The 16,522-nt window shown below is 36.6% G+C and overlaps 3 protein-coding genes and 1 long non-coding RNA gene across 6 annotated transcripts; 2 read left to right on the top strand and 2 right to left on the bottom strand.

Moving 5' to 3' along the window:
• Positions 1 to 395: 395 nt before the first annotated feature.
• On the top strand, positions 396 to 912 carry LOC113340114. The gene is made up of 3 exons (XR_003355337.1): positions 396 to 466; positions 566 to 667; positions 816 to 912. It is a non-coding gene; the product is annotated as an uncharacterized LOC113340114 (long non-coding RNA).
• A 3,058-nt stretch (positions 913 to 3,970) lies between these two features.
• On the bottom strand, positions 3,971 to 13,804 carry LOC113323962. Of its 2 annotated transcripts, XM_026572315.1 has the most exons (7): positions 13,672 to 13,804; positions 13,152 to 13,250; positions 9,284 to 9,382; positions 5,924 to 8,557; positions 5,791 to 5,832; positions 4,335 to 5,560; positions 3,971 to 4,194 (listed from the first exon to the last, which is right to left on the bottom strand). In XM_026572315.1, exons 4-6 carry the CDS (start codon positions 8,551 to 8,553, stop codon positions 4,378 to 4,380), a joined length of 3,855 nt encoding a protein of 1,284 aa, XP_026428100.1. In that variant the 5' UTR covers positions 8,554 to 8,557; positions 9,284 to 9,382; positions 13,152 to 13,250; positions 13,672 to 13,804; the 3' UTR covers positions 3,971 to 4,194; positions 4,335 to 4,377. The 2 variants fall into 2 exon arrangements, with proteins under 2 accessions (XP_026428100.1, XP_026428094.1); XM_026572309.1 differs by lacking the exons at positions 9,284 to 9,382; positions 13,152 to 13,250; positions 13,672 to 13,804 and having other exon boundaries at positions 5,924 to 8,983.
• Positions 9,249 to 12,793, top strand: LOC113323975 (putative disease resistance protein At1g50180). Of its 2 annotated transcripts, none has more exons than XM_026572325.1 (2): positions 9,249 to 12,140; positions 12,269 to 12,793. In XM_026572325.1, exon 1 carries the CDS (start codon positions 9,314 to 9,316, stop codon positions 12,101 to 12,103), a length of 2,790 nt encoding a protein of 929 aa, XP_026428110.1. In that variant the 5' UTR covers positions 9,249 to 9,313; the 3' UTR covers positions 12,104 to 12,140; positions 12,269 to 12,793. The 2 variants fall into 2 exon arrangements, with proteins under 2 accessions (XP_026428110.1, XP_026428107.1); XM_026572322.1 differs by having other exon boundaries at positions 12,264 to 12,793.
• Positions 13,478 to 15,165, bottom strand: LOC113323984 (cadmium-induced protein AS8-like). Its single transcript, XM_026572332.1, has 4 exons — positions 15,049 to 15,165; positions 14,531 to 14,777; positions 14,155 to 14,359; positions 13,478 to 13,938 (listed from the first exon to the last, which is right to left on the bottom strand). Exons 1-3 carry the CDS (start codon positions 15,049 to 15,051, stop codon positions 14,157 to 14,159), a joined length of 453 nt encoding a protein of 150 aa, XP_026428117.1. The 5' UTR covers positions 15,052 to 15,165; the 3' UTR covers positions 13,478 to 13,938; positions 14,155 to 14,156.
• Positions 15,166 to 16,522: the final 1,357 nt, after the last annotated feature.

Below are 16,522 nucleotides of genomic sequence, written 5' to 3'. Positions count from 1 at the left end.
GGCATTAAGTTAATATTCTCATCTTTTTAAAAAGACTGCTGAATTTCTTTCTTTGTGATCCTAATTATATTTCTCTTGGAAGGTCATCCTTGGATTAGTAACTACAATGATATTCAAGCTCATGAAAGCCTATATGCGCTCATCATCTCTACATAAAGTGGCGTTAAGAGTGAGTGCTTTAATATTCTCAAAATTTGCTTTGTTGTTGATCATGTCTCATAATTTGTTTTGTCCTCACCCCTTGCTTTTCAGGCATTGTCCAACCTTGTGGTTTACTTTTTGCTAAAAATGTCGTCGTTTTTAGTATTTTCATGATTAGCTTGAGTAAGAGTTCTCTGTATTTGCCACTGCTGACCAACTATAACTTTATGTGTTTCTTATAGGGAAAGAAGAGACTTGATGAAGTTGCTAACAATAAGCCCACTCTTGGACAAAAATGTTAAAGTAGAAACTCCTCAGAAGTTAGGTGAAAATGTTTTTTCATTTGGCTTGCTTCGTTGGATTGTTATGTTGCTGCCATTTTCCTATTTGTTCTAATCATCTGTAACTGTCCACGTTTTTGCAGGTGCTGATGGCAAGAAAGGTGGTGCTGTTCGTCAAGGTACTCCTTACCCCAAGGGAGGAAAGACCCCTGCAAGTGGAGGCAAGTCAAACAAATCTCTACTAGGTCAGTTTCATGCGATTCTTGTACTATCTTTGAATTTAATTTTTTTACTTAAATCTTTGTGATGTCCATATATTGGTTGTCAGCTAGTTGGTCAGTTGTTTCTGCATTTGTTCTCATACTGATTTTGTTATTTTGTTTATCTGTGTAGGGCATTCGGTACAATTCACAGTTGAGAACCGCAATAGGTTTGGGTGTCTATTAGTTTGTTCAGACACTTACTTTTTGGTGCCTAGGAAGTTTGTTTTCTTAATGGCCATCATATTTGTTTCTTTGTTCATAATGAATAGAATGATTTTTTCTAATTGAATTGTAAATTGCGGATAGTTTGCAGGCCTGTGTTTCCGGTCAGTTATTGTATTGCAGGCCTGTGTTTCAGGTTTAGTTGTTGTATTGCAGGCCTGTGTTTCTGATTTAATTGTGCAGGCCTGTAAACTGGAAGGCCAGGTCCATGATAATGACCTGGACTATCCATTTTTTTTAATTGTAATTGAAATAATTGTCACAGGGTTAACTGTGACCAAAACTGTGAAGAAAAACAACACGTTTCATCACATTAATGCTGTTATCACAGTTTAAACGTTACAGTAATTGTGACAAAAACACGATAGGTGTCCATTGGGAAATTGTTGCAAAAAGTAGGCAACACTTATATGTGTTGCTGTAACCGTAAAAAAAGTGACACGTGGCAGAGCTTAATAGTTGCCTACCTGGCGGTGTCAGACACGTGTCATCACCTAATTGTTGCCAAGTTTGAATAATTAAATATGTTATATTAATTGTGACAAATGAGCCACGTGTCGCAATTCTAAAATAAGGTTAACTGTTACTATTAGTTATTGTAACAATTTATAATTGTGACTGTAATCAAATATTGTCACAGTCAAAACTGTTACAAAGAACAACAACAATTATTATCACAGCGTTTCTCCAACGGCGTATATTTGTTACAAATTTAATCAGTAACAGAAATGCCCTGTGACATAATCCTGATTTTGGTGTAGTGAGGATGTATACTACATTTGGTCAAAAGGGAACTCCGAAATTCCTTCTAGGTTAAGAGATATACTGGAAACCCTACAGCTGACCAAAAAATCGTTTTTGTTTTTTACTCCACAATTAACATCCATGATTCACAAAACCAACCATTTTCCATTATTACAAATAAATTAATGTCTTAAGATTGTTGGGTGCAATAATCAAAAACAAAGAAAAATCAAATAAGCAAAAGTTATTGATACTTAGCTCATTTATAGTGGATGTGATTGCTTTGACGAAGCGAACAAGCCCCCGTATCTCCGCAACATCAACAGGGCAAAACCTTGGAAAACATAGTGAGTCGCGTGTTCAACACGCTGTCCTTAAAACATTAGCGCCCGGCTACACTCAAGAGTGATGATATAACCTTCACAGGACGGATATCTCCAGGATAAAACACCCTAATGCACCTACTACTAGCATATGTAGTAGATGCTCAACTTGAGCTTGGCAACTCCGAAAAAACATTAAGGAAAATTGCGAATGCTAAAGCAATACAAAATATTTTCCCTTGGGGGTCTCTAAAATATAGAGAATCCCCTTGGGGGTCTCTAAAATATAAAGAAACCCATTTCCCATGTTTTCCCTTAGGGGTCCCTCTAAAATATAGAGCAACCCCTTTTTTTCATTCTTTTACAAAAGAAGTGAATTTGTGTATATAATTGACAAAATACAACTTAAGAAGAGCTACTCCCCGATGTGGACTAAAAATCTTATATACTCTCTTAAAACAACTAAAGAGTGAAAACTCCACTATGTGGGACTAATAAGTTTTTCATTCACAAAAAAAACATTAAGTTAAAAATTTTAAAAAATATTTTATTAATCGTTTTTCCAACATGGAGTAGGTACCAACTACATTGTCTAAGAAAATTTACAACCTCATGCATGAATTCGGTTGCCGTGCGTTTGTTTATATATCCAAATCATATAGGCCGCAAGAACCTTTAAACATCATCATTAAATGCTTTCCTTCAATACCTATGAGAGGGGAGTTGTCGAATGAGAAGCTCGGTGCACATTTGAGTGGGAAGAAGTACTTGATAGTGTTAGATGACGTATGGGATACAAAAGTTTGGGAATTCTTGAAAAACTATTTTCCAGATGATAAAAATGGAAGCAGAGTGTTGCTTACCACACGGCATAACAGTGTAGCTATGCACGCTAGTTTTTCATGTAACACCAACATCCACAAGCTGGCTGTAGTAAATGAATTGGGGAGCTGGGAGCTCTTTCTAAAAAAAGGTTTTGCTCCGACACCATGTTAGAATACGGACATCCAACTCAAAACCAATTAGCAATGAGTGGAGAGGCCTTAAAGAACTATAAGCCGCAAGATTTTGGGTGAAATTCTTTCTCTTTCGATATAAAGGAAAACAAAGGAGTCGTAGTGACAGTCCATTCTCTACTCTGCGTCTGCACATTAATCTTCTTTAGTCCTTTGGAAATTTGATTTCGTTCTCGAGCAAATTTTAGTTCATGTGAGATTGACAGAATTTTTCCTATAGAGAGCGGCAAGATTGTAAGATAAGAGAATAATTGGGCTAGAAATGTACAATAGCCAGCGACTGTCTGTCATTGTGTAGTCTACGGCGCCTGGCCCCAAAAATGCACTCCCTTGGGTTCCTTGTAAAACAAGTTTACGTTTTTCTGTACCAAAATAGTACGTGTTAGTATTGTATTTTTGCAAAGAAATCACATAATTTCATGGAATGGATAACTAGGGTTTATTTATTTTTATTTTTTTTAAAGTTGGGAGTATCAATTACTAATTTAGATTCTTTCTATCAAGATTCTAAATGGAAAATAATAAGGGTGAAAAACTCCAAGATGTCACCTAAATGGAAGAATGAAGATAGAAGCAAATTACTACCGCTATCAGAGGTTTTATTTAAATTTTTATTGTCACCGACATACCGTACTTATGCTGATTTCGATTAAATTTGAATTCTGAAAGCATGTCATTATGTTTTCTGGAGCCCATTAAAAATATGTGACGAGTGGTTTTGCCGTTATTTTTATACACGGTTTTTTTCGCTGAAATTATCATCATTGGAGACCCATTTTTATTTTATAATTAGATTTTTAGGTTGAATTAGAATAATCATGCATAGTAATTTTTTATAATCAAAAAACAAAGAGGCAGAGATATGGATGTCTGTCAGAGTGTCAACTCCCCGATTAATGTTGTGAATTCTTAAAAAAATGATACGTACTGGACTGGAAACAAGATAGTCGTCTCTACTGTCTAATTAAGCTAAACACGTCTTAATGAATCAAGTTGATATATATGATTTACAGAGTTAATAGTTGAAATGATCAAGTTGATTTATACAAGTTTGACGTGATTCATTCAACAACCTGTTAAAACATGATAGTGTTGAACATACAGTTAAGAAACAAGTGTCAAATGTTAACCAAAATCCTATTTTAAACCATGTTTTTACCTTCACCTGGCTGTGCTTACTTATCAACCCTGGAATTTGGCATCCCTGCAGAAAAAAAAAGAAAGTCGATTATAAAACACGAAAGCTAATAAGGTGCATGTATAGATTGCATTGAGCAGTGATAAGTTATAAAAGGAGTAAACTAAATAAAAAATGCCAAATTAATGAGAGGGAGAGAAAGATACCTGTTGGAGCAAATTTGATAGTTTGATGCTGATCCTCTCCTCCCTACTTCTGAGGCAGATTGATGGTGCTATCAACATACAGTGCTCGTAGACTGGGGAGGGATGCCAAATCATAAGAAAAAGAATCTTTCAGTTTATCACAATCCTCAATCCATAGTTCAGTGAGAGAAGTCCATTCTCGTAAATCTGGTAAAGATGTCAAAGCAGGACAGTCAAATAACTTCAATGAGCAGAGAGAGTTGATGCTGGTGTTGAAACCAGTGTCTGAAAATACTTCTGCCTGGAATTCCTCGTTGTCTCGAATACGAAAACCTTGAAAGTTGGAGCAGTGCGCAATTTCTAAAGATTGAATGCGAGTAGTATTTGGGAGTAACACCACTGGGAAAAATTCAAGCTGCGGAGAATACTGTGTAGACACGGATGCGAGGGAGGTACGTTCCCCTCCTGTACTAGCTAAGATTAAGTTCACCGCCTCGTCATTGGTATTACGTAACACCAAGCTCTTAAGAGAACAACATGAAGTAAATGGTATGGATTTCAACCTTAAACAGCCACTGACAATCAACCTTTCAAGGGATGGGAAGGATATAAAATAGAGATGTGGAGCAGCCCATTCTTTTAAAATTGACATATCTATAAGACTCAACTGAACTAACGAAGGGAACACGGATACTCCAGATGATGATAATGATGAAGATGATGTTGTAGACTTTTTCTCAATATCAACTTCTTCTTCTCTTATTTGTACGTTGCTGCTGGCGCTACTTTCCTGTTGCTGATAATAAAACTCTTCCGTCAGAGACTGCACTAAACTCATACGCTCTAGCTGAAGAATTCTAAGACAAGGGAGCATACCCAGCGAGGGAAGCTGCTCGCAACTATTGCACTCGTAAAAATATAACTCCACCAGATGTGGAAGAAAATTAGACAACCCCATCCAATTTGGAAGCTTTAAACCTCTGAAACCAGATATTGTCAATATCTTTAAATTAGGGTGAGGTAAGAGACCTTCCAACACCATTCCATCATTGAGACTCCTATCAATATACTCATCATCACCATTTTCATTAGAAGAAGAAGAATTCCAAGATAGATACAAATCCTCAAGGTGTTGCTTGTCCTTCAACTTTGCTCTTTCTGCATCTTCCTTTCCACCTCTCACATTCTCGAGATTTCTAATACATAAAGACTTTTCCGTCTCTAGTGCCGCTATATCTTGAATTCCGCTGCAATTATCGGTTGGTAACACGAAATAAATTTTAAAAAGAAAACACACTAGATAAATAAAGGTTTATCTTGGTGTTTAGGTCCCAAAGAAGTGACCAAAAGAGCCAAAAGGTCCACAAAGGGTCATTTTTGCATACCTTTAAACTCTACTGGTCACAGTTTTGGGACCTAAATACCAAACAATCCATAGATAAATATAAAGAAGAGGGATCAAGAAGAAATTAAGAACCTGTGCTCAGGTGTTCCAGAGGTGATTTCCTTAACCAAGTATCTGTTTTGTTCCAGAATAAAATTGTCGTTCAGAAATTTATCAAAAAAATGCGAAGTTAGAAAAATTCAAATTTAAAAAGTAACACACTGACCTGTCGATAGTAATTGAATTTGGTGATAGGTATACTTCAGAAGAATCAGCACCCTGCTCTTCTTTTTGAATAAAATCATAGGATATAGACTCCTCATTCAACTTGTCGCAGTCTTCTATGGTTAATTCTCGCAGAGAAGTACATAATTGAAAATCTGGTATTGATGTCAATTCACAGCAGCCAATGATTGATAGAGTCTCAAGGACAGGGAAGCAAATATAATAAGGTGGTTTAGGAGCAACCCATTCTTCTAAATTATCCATATCCCCGAGCTCCAACCTAGTTAATGAAGGAAATGATATAGTTATTGTTGTAGCTTCTGAAGAACCAGTAGTGCTTTCTTCTTCTTCTTCTTCTTCCTGGTAATAAAACTCTTGACCCAAACACTTCATCGACATCATTCCATATATCCAAAGAACTCTGAGGCATGGGAGCATACCCATTGCAGGAAGCTTCTCACATCTGTTGCAATTTGATAAATATAACTCAACTAAGTTCAGGAAGCAATAAATAGACGATGAACCCATCCACTTTGGAAGCTTTACACCCCCAAAATTTTCTATCACCAATTTTTCCAAGTTAGGATGTGGCCTTAGATCTTCCAACACTTCAACTGAATTAACTCCTTCTTCTTCCCATTTTAGACTCAATTCTCTAAGTTTTTTCTTGTTTCCTAAATCTGCCTTCCCGGCATCCTCAAGACCTTTCACATAGTCTAAATATCTTATTTCTAACACACGAAGGGAGATTAGGCCCGCTAAGTGTTCGACACCGCCAATTTTCCTTACCAGGAAAGGCATTAATACTTCCAGGCGATTAATGTTCACAGACTCGAATTTCCAGAGGTTGCTTGTCAAAGACTCAGGCAATTCTATTATTCCAGTGCCTTCCAAATTTAGTGACCTTAATTGTGTCAAGGCTCCGATATCATGGGGTAATGCTTTTAATTCACTGCAGTTACTGAATTCCAACCTCTCTAAATTGTAGATGCGACAGATTGAATCAGGTAATTCTGTTATTCCACTACCTTCCAAATTTAGTGACCTTAATTGTGTCAAAGCTCCTAAGTTGCTGGGCAGTGCTTTTAAATTTTTGCAGTACCTGAAGTTTAACCTCTTTAAATTACAGATCTGAGAGACTGAATCTGGTAACTCTGTTATTCCAGTACCTTCCAAATCTAATGACCTTAACTGCGTCAAAGATCCCAAGTTACTAGGTAGTGCTTTTAAATTATGGCAATTATGGAATTTCAACCTCCTTAAACTACAAATATCATTGATGGAATCAGGTAATTCTGAGATTGGTAAATGTGATATATCTAAACTCTGCAAATTACGGAGCTTAACAATAGATTTAGGTAGCACTTCAACACTTGAACCAGAGATACTAAGATGCCTTAAGAATTGCAAAGATCCAATTTTTCGGAGAAACGAGTTAACGTTTCTGCATTTAAAAAGGTTCAGAGTCTGAAGAAGGTAAAGTTTACTAACGTCTGTTTTTCTAATTCCACAATCTGTGAGGTGAAGGTACCTCAAATGGTTACGGTAATCATCTGGAATTGTAAACTTACATACACCAGCCAAATGTATCACACGTAGCTTCGGGCTATTCATTTCCAACGTCCAACCTAAATTGCAGCCACAAAAGATTGTCCTCAACTTTATCCCACGAAGTAATATAGCTCTTGAACTTTCTAGCCTGCCTTCATCTAAAACTAACTGTAGTCGAAGGATTTCAGATCGATCACTTTTTTCATATTCACTTTCATTCAAAACTATGACTTCGTGACGGCCAACAACACTTAGTGCAAAATCATGTACATAATTATGCATTTTGAATGTGATAATGTCACCTAGCTCGTCATATTCTACGTTTTCAAATAATGAACATGACAACAAACTACTGAAATAGTCATTACCAATGTCTTCAAGAGAGTTCTGATTTCCTCTATTAGATGGCTGATCAAGGAAACCTTCAGCCATCCACATTTGAATCAAGGTCTCTCTATCAAATTTCCAATCTTTAGGAAACAAAGAAAAGTATGAGAAACATTGTTTCAAATGGGAGGGTAAATTGTCATACCTCAATTTCAAATATTTCTTCGGTTGTAGCAGATAATCTACATCAGAAGCTGAAGTCAGTCTCTTCTGTTTCTGACTACTTTGAGAAGGAGGGTTACTAATACGAATTCTCCGATAAATGTTGAACATCTCACTTGAAACTCGATCAAAATTTTTAATGATATCCGGAAGCAAGATGTCTATTGGGTCATGTAATGAAAAGAAGAGGGGTACCTTAATGTTCCTTGATCGCAAGACCGCATCATAGAACAAGGTATCCAGAATATCATCAGCATCATAAGCAATTTCCTTGAGCTTTATTAACCAGAGTTTCACAACAGCATCGCTCATCTGCTTCCTCTCGGCATCAAAGGTTACATCCTCAATTGTTTCCAAGGTTCTTCTAAGACTTTCCAGATGATCACTGATATCCAGAGCATACCAGCTATGATAAGAATCCCAATCCAACTCTTCGTCAACAACATAAACCAACCTTTTCAATAATTCTGATGTACCACTAACAAAGATCCCTTCCAATTCTGATGTACCACTAACAAAGATCCCTTCCATTTCCCTATCAGAGGATATCAAACAAAATTATGAAGATAAAAATGAAATCTACTCGAATAGGTTAATTCAGCAGGAGGGTCACAAATAATATATCTAAGATCAGTGTTTATAGGGATGTGTAAGTAGAATTGTGGGAGGTATCTGTATTTGATTTTTTTAGAAGAAAGAGAACTCAATTAGTAATTTCAGACATAAACTGATAATTCTGGAGACTTTCGAAATTAGTTACTGAAATTTTGGTACAAAATTGAAAAATTAAAATTAATTGTGAAATTAAAGGTGCAGGTGCAGTACAGAGTACGGAGAGATTAAGTTAATCGAAGTTGAATAAGGTTAAGTTAATCGTGATCGAAATTACAGAGAGATTTAACCCAGTGGGCTCAAAAATTAACGGATGAGGTTGATAAATGGCTGAGGGCTGTTGCGTACCCAAAAACTTCAATTATTAAAGGTGCAGTGCAGGTGCAGTTGTCTGTCTAATATGTCAGTATGTTAAGTCTTCTTCAGTTGGGGCCTAACTATGGTAAGGGAAGAGATGCCTCACATCCACACATTTCGGGTAACAAGAGGACAACTACAAGTGGTTCAACAGTTACAAGAGGGCAACTACTAGTGGTCCAACAGCCTCAGCTTCATCTTTTTCCTTTTTATTCTTTCTTTTCCCCCTTCGATTTAACACACAAAGGAAACACAGCGCCAAACAAAACAGGACGAAGATCGTCAATATTACCAAATCGTTTGCTTCGAACAGGAGAGGGAGATGGCTGACGGCGCTGTTCAAGTTTTGCTGGAAACGATAACAAAACTGCTACTCGCGGAGACTGCTTTTCTGAAAGGAGTTAAAGAGCAGATAAATCAACTTGAGGATGAACTCAAATGGATGCATTTATATGTCAAAGACGCAGATGAGAATCATAAGTCAGATGAAATGTTAAAGCTTTTTGCCAAGCAAATGCGAGATATAATCTTTGACGCTGAGGATGTCATTGATGAATTCATGCTCAAGATCGTCAATCACAAACGGCATCAAAAGGACTCTAAAGCTCTCAATATCATTAACATACCATTTCGGCACGGACTAGGAAATCGAATTAAAAAGATCAATGCCAGGGTAGAGAAACTAAAATCCATGGAAAAGCATAAAACTAAATTTGATGGGACTGAAGCAGCAAATCGTGACTCATCTTTGTCGTTGCAACAACAGATAAAGGAAAGAAGATCTGCAATCTTCAATGAAATACGTCGTCAGCAAGAACCCGTCCAAATGTATGAGGGTAGCGCGAGACAAGTCATTCAGTCATTATTGATAGGAGATGAAGGTGATAATGATAAGAAACTACGCATAATTTCGATCATAGGCATGGGTGGTGTAGGTAAGACTACTTTGTCCCAGAAAATTTTTAATGATAGAAATGTTGTGGAACAATTCAAATGTCGGGCATTTGTTTATATATCAGAAGTATATAGTTTGCCAGATCTCTTAAAGAGCATTATGAAAAGTTGTGGGTCCGACGACTCTGATGAGGAGGTGACGAGTGAGAAGGTCCGTGCACATTTGGAGAAACAGAAGTACTTGATAGTGTTAGATGACATATGGGATACAAATGCTTGGATAAAGTTAAGAGATTCTTTCCCGGATGCAAACAATGGGAGCAGAGTGTTACTTACGACTCGCCATAAACTTGTAGCTCTGGATGCTGAAAAATCTTCAACTAACACCAACAATATCCATGAGTTGTCCGCAATAAATGATGAAAGTGAGAGTTGGGAGCTCTTTCTACAAAGCTATTTACACAAGGAGTATGATTTATCAGATAATTTGGTGCAGCTTGGGAAACAGATGGTGAAAAGGTGCCACGGGTTACCTCTAGCGATAGTGGTGCTAGGAGGCCTCTTATCGTTCCAAGTAAAGAAACATTCTGTGCGACATGTATGTTCTGTATGGTCTGACGAAAATTCCCGCTCGAGTTGGCTTTTGAGTCAAGGTAATGATTCCTACAAATGCACAGGAATTCTAGGATTGAGTTATGATTACTTGCCCTATCACTTAAAACCATGCTTTCTTTATATGAGTCTTTTTCCTGGCAATAGCATGATCCAAGTAACAAAGTTGTTTCAGTACTGGATTGCTGAAGGACTTATCGAAAGCAAAAGTGGAGGACAAATGTTGGAAGACACTGCAGAGGATTACTTGGAAGAACTAATATGTAGAAGTTTGATCCAGGTCGGTAAAAGGAGAAGTGATGGAAGAGTTAAAACTTGTCATATCCATGGTATACTTCATGGAATCTCTGTCTCAGAATCTACAGAAGATGAGTTTTCTCAAACCTGTGGTAGCATTGCTGAATTTAATAGAAAACAGAACAACAGTCGCCGAGTAGCTGTTTGTTGTAATGAGCAGACTGAGCAGTACTTATCCAAATCTCAAAACACTAGGATTCGTTCTTTGATGTGTCATGGGGATGTACATCTTCCAGAAAAGAAATACTTCAGCTATTTATTTGGGGGATTCAAATCACTAAGGGTGCTGGAATTCTACGGTTATACTGGTATTATTTCACTACCAAAGGAGGTAGGAGAACTCATACTTCTGAGGTACTTGAGCTTGGGGAAAACTAAGCTAAAAAAGATTAATACGAGTTACTTAAGTAAACTTGTCAATCTGCAAACTCTTAACCTCAAAGGTCATGAAGTAGTGCTGGATGATCAAATTTGGTGCTTGGAGCAATTGAGACATTTATATCTGAAGAATATTCGACTACCTGCAGCAATTGATAGAAGGAATTCGGTGATATCTACTGTTCATAAGTTAGGAATTGATAATCTAAAAAAACTCCAATTGTTACGCATCCGGGCTGGGGATTGGTTAAAGGATGGTGGGTTGGAGAAGCTGAGTTCTCTCAGAAAGCTAAAAATAGAAGAATGCTTGGTATCGCACTCAGGCGACATTTCTAGTGCCGCTACCAACCTTACGAACCTTCGGTCGTTGGCACTGATATATAAAACCTCTATCAATGAACCAGTAATCAATGAAGAAGTACCCCTAGCAACCATCCAATTTTCAAACCACACTTCTCTCATAAGTTTACATTTAAAGGGACACATCCTCGATTGGCCAAGAGATATAGTTTCATTCCCGCCACAACTTTGTAAGCTAAAGTTGGAGTGGTCATGGATGACAGAGGACCCGATGCTGATATTAGAGAAGCTGCCATCCTTAAGATTTCTACACTTAGGTTTTGAATGTTACACTGAAATGCAAATGGTTTGCTCAGAAGGAGGTTTTGCCAGTCTTGAAATTTTGGAACTTGTTTCTATATTGAGCTTAGAGAAATGGAAAATAAACAAGGAGGCACTAGTAAGGTTGGCAAAGCTGGAAATTCGTGGTTGCGAAAATATGAAGAAGATTCCTCGTGGGTTACAACAATTGACTTCACTAAAAGAGCTAAGAGTAGCTAATATGCCACAACTCCGGAGAAGGATGGCAAAGAACATCGGCGAGGATTGGCACAAGATCAAACATATTCCATCGAGGGTTATGCTTCTTTAATTCTCTTCATTCCAGCATTTGGTTTTTGGTGTTAGAGGTAAAAGTTAGTCCTTAATATCAGGGCACATTTTTATTTTCTACTATATAGACCACATTTCCATTCATGTCAGATTGACAGAAAAAAAGTTTAAGATGATTGACAGAATTTTTCCTAATGCAGAGTAGCAAGATCGATAAGAGGAGATAAGAATTCGGCTAGACTTGATCTGAATTCGATCCATCTAATGATCAAGCAATTGGTATAAGAAATACAGACCATGGTTTCACATACAATTTGAAAATAAAGCAATTTTTCATAAAATAGACAACAAAATCGCAAGAACACACTTCTGGAGTTAATAGAGAAGGGAGCACGAGAAGCCTTGTGACTTTGGAAGTTCATAATTGCGTAAAATTGGAGATGATTCCTGATGGCTAACAAAAATTGACTACAGTAAAAAACTTAAGTGTGGTTAATATACCATCTCAAATTCAGAGCAGGACGACAAAGGAACCAGGAGCGGATAGGAATAAGATCAACCGCATTTGGGTTTTAGTTCTCGTTATAGCATGTTGTTTTTGTTTCTGTTGTTGTTTTTCTGTGTAATAAAATTCTTTCTTTCCAATCAGAAGGAAAAGAAAGATGGTTGTAATGTGTAACAGGATATTCCTTAAGGGTTTCCACCAGATTAATTATTCTTTACTCTAAAATGTCATAATTGCTTTTTTCTTATTGATCTTCTTGTACTTAGAGCATGGGTTTCCACACTACTTCCACTAGGGGAAGTAGTGAAAGAATCCACTACACTGCGCAATGTCTACCATTTTGGTGAATTTTTCACCAATAGACAGAACGTATACCGTTTTGGGAGTAGTAAACGCTCCCCACAGGATTTGCACTTAGGCGTCTACATATTTGTTCATAACAAGGAGAAACTGAAAGCAACTAAAACTAAAGGTCTAAAATATAATGAAAAGACATGTTTGTTCATAATAAAGGGAAAGTGAAAGCAACTGAAACTAAAGGTCCAAAACATACTGAAGAGAGATTGAAGGTAGGATAACATACCTTGGACTAACGTTCGCTCTGATGTTCACCCCATGGAAGATGAATAGATTCGTCATTTTAGATTCTATCTATTCAATCTTCGTAGGCATCAACCTTTACCTGTAAATTAGTGGCATATCAAAAGAATAAAACACTGATCGACAAAGAGCTAGAAACAAAAGTTACAGCTACACCTAAAAAGAAATAAGATGTAACTCTCATTTTAACATTAAACTTGATTACCTGAGATCTCCATTTCACTAATTTTCATAATAGAACAATCACCGGTAAAATCTGATGGCATATATTAGGAACACAAACCACATGAATTCATATGACACTTGAAATATAAAACAAGGAGTCATTTACATAGATAACAATGTTACAAGAATGTGTTTCTGGATGTTTAATTACTGAATGTAGTGAGAAAACCTACAACAACAATCGGGTTTTCAGATACACTGTGAGTCAATTGGTGACAGACGACAGAGTAATTAAATTCTTGACATAACCTAAAGACTAACTTTCATTCCACATGTACCTTTATGAACAGGTGGTAAGCAACATTTTCAGAATGCTCCCAGACATTCTAAGACAGACCTAGCTTGACAGATCATCGTCTTTCTCATCTCAGTTAAACCAAAATCTCGGCTTGTGGAATCCTGATGGTTCAATCCATACAGCCTTTGGGTCATGTCTCTTTGAAAACCAGAAATCTGTGGTTGAATTTGATTCCAACCATCCACTGTCATATTCCTCATGGCAGGAAGAGTATTTGATCTCACAAGCCCCAGTGTTGCCACAAGAGCTGCAGAAAAACAACATCACAAGACACTCTTTAATAAAAATTTCTGAACTTTTGTGACCATGTAGATGAATAAGTTCAACAACAAGTATACCCTTAACTACATGAACTTTTGTGACCACATGACACTATCCGCACATTTTGATGCTATTTTATTTCGTGTCGCCTAATTCTAATTACAAAGGTAAGAGTGTAAATGATTGAAGAAGAGAAATGTACCTTTATTTGCAGGTAAGGAATGCTTTCTGAACGCCCAGAAATTCCAAAATAGACCTAGCTTGATGATTGAATCCATACATTCTTCCGCTAATGTCTCTTTGGAAACCAGATATTTGTGGTTGAATATGGTTCCAACCATCCACCGTCATGTTCCTCATGGCAGGAAGAGTATTTGATCTGACGAGCCCCGTGGTTGCCGCAAGAGCTGGAAAACAGCATAACAACAAGAAACAATGGAATAAGCATTTTCGATACAGGACCATTTTGACATGCTTCAATTAACACTGTCTTCAGATGCAATTTTTGGTGGTGCCGAAACAAAAACTAACTACAAGAAGCTAACAGTGTAACTGATTGAAGAAGATAAATGGTATACCTTTATACGGAGATTTGAGAAGGAAATTAGCAGGAAGACCAATGCCAACACCAGCAAAAGTGATACCAACACTAAACCCAACACCACAGCCAGCACCAACATATCCAATAACCTCAGGACCAAAACCAGGACCCCAACCAACACCACATCCAATCCCTAATCCCATGCCCCAAAATGCTCCAGTAGTTGGATGAACTGGATTCCATCTCTCATACCTCCTAAATAATCCCTTTATAATCATCAGGACCTACGAAAACAAAAATCAATCCATAATCTGAAATTGAATGATTCAAATTCACTACCTAAATCCCTTGTTTAATTTATTTAATTATTTAACGAAAATCCCTTTATAACACAAAAATCAAACTTATTGGAGTCCAGATTGAAATTTGAGCTTAGCTCAATTCAACTAAAATATCTCAAAATAATTTCATCAGATATTTTATAAGATTTTAGATTCAGAGAAAGAAAATCATAATTAAAAATTTAATACAAATCAGTTGCTAAATTCTCATTACCATTTGCTTCAGAGAACTAATATCTTTCTTCTGATGATGCTGATTCTTCTTTCTTTCAATTTTTCGAGTCTTTTCTATACTCTTTACACTCTACAGGGGAGAGATGATGAGTATCACGGACGAGACTATGAAAAGTTTGTTTGATTGATTAATAATAACTCCCTTCTACTCTTGATATTGTAGGATACCCCCTTTTAATAACTTTATTTCCTAAACGCTTCCTTAATGAAATTATTATAACTCCTCATTAATATTAAATTTGTACGATACCCCCTTTTATTTACTATGTGTCTTAAACGCCCCCTAAAAGAAATTATTGTAACTCCTCATTACTCTTAGTATGATATGATACCCCTTTAAAATGATTTTATTTCTCAAAACACTCCCTTAAAGTAATTGATGTAACTCCTCACAATACCTAATTTTGTAGGAATACCCCCTTTCAGTAAATTTAGTTTTTGCCTAGGCTATCATATGCGGTGTGCAATAGCAAAGCCTAGGCACACGAACATTATGCTTTTTCCGGATTCACTCTTATGCAGTTGGAAGGACCATATGAGTGCCATCAAGTGGTCCGATGGTTTTCATGTTCCTTTTCACTGCGTAGGCTATGATAATTTCCTAATAAATTTATATTTGAAGGAGTTTGGATATAATACAGGATCACTATTTTATCAATTTAAAAAAAAAAAAAAAAAAAAAACTTATAATATTTTGGTTAAGTGGCATAATAAATAGAATAACAATGTAATTTTCATTTTTTTTTTGTTTTTGGTTCTTTCTTTTATTTTCTCTGGAGATTCTGGATATGCTCCATTCCTACTTTTCTGTTTTCGTTCTTTCTTTTGATTAAAAAGAAAGAGCTCATTGTCGATCAAAAGTTTGAATATATACACATTGAACAAACAATTTTTTGTAGTTACAGGAAGGTACTGAGGAAGCACGACTTGACTCTCACAAGCAGTATTAAAATAATTGTAACCATTAGCATCATGGGATAAGGCTTTGTCAAGCACCAACATTCTATCATCGTTAGCATCATAAAATTACTTTTTCTTCTTTAGCTATAACTTACGTGTACAAAGACATGGAAGGTTTTTAGTAGCATTTCAGTTAGGCACCAAATGCTCCAAATGATAAGAACGTATTGATAGGTGTCAGCTATAGCACCAAGTTATCGGGAGTTCCTCTATTCAATCTTTCCTGTTGCTGGATATCTCGTTCGTACACATTTTCTCTTTGTTTTCCCGGTCTTTAGTGGTTACAGATAGAGTTCGAAAAGATCAAATCTTTAATGATTTCTTCGTACATGATTGAGTTGCAAAAACTTCTAGATAGGTATCCTACATCTGAACTCAATTCTTTCGGGATAAAAAAATCTCTTTCTAGTTGTGAAAAAATTAGGAGATTCTCTGGAAGAAATACGAGTTGATATGGGGTGGTGGTCCCACTTATGGGGTCAAATCAATACAAT

This window comes from Papaver somniferum, chromosome 1 (genome assembly GCF_003573695.1).
Source record: "Papaver somniferum cultivar HN1 chromosome 1, ASM357369v1, whole genome shotgun sequence".
NCBI classification, from domain to species: Eukaryota; Viridiplantae; Streptophyta; class Magnoliopsida; order Ranunculales; family Papaveraceae; genus Papaver; species Papaver somniferum.
The sequence above is the reverse complement of the archived record's forward strand: the minus strand, read 5'-3'. Positions and strand labels throughout refer to the sequence as shown.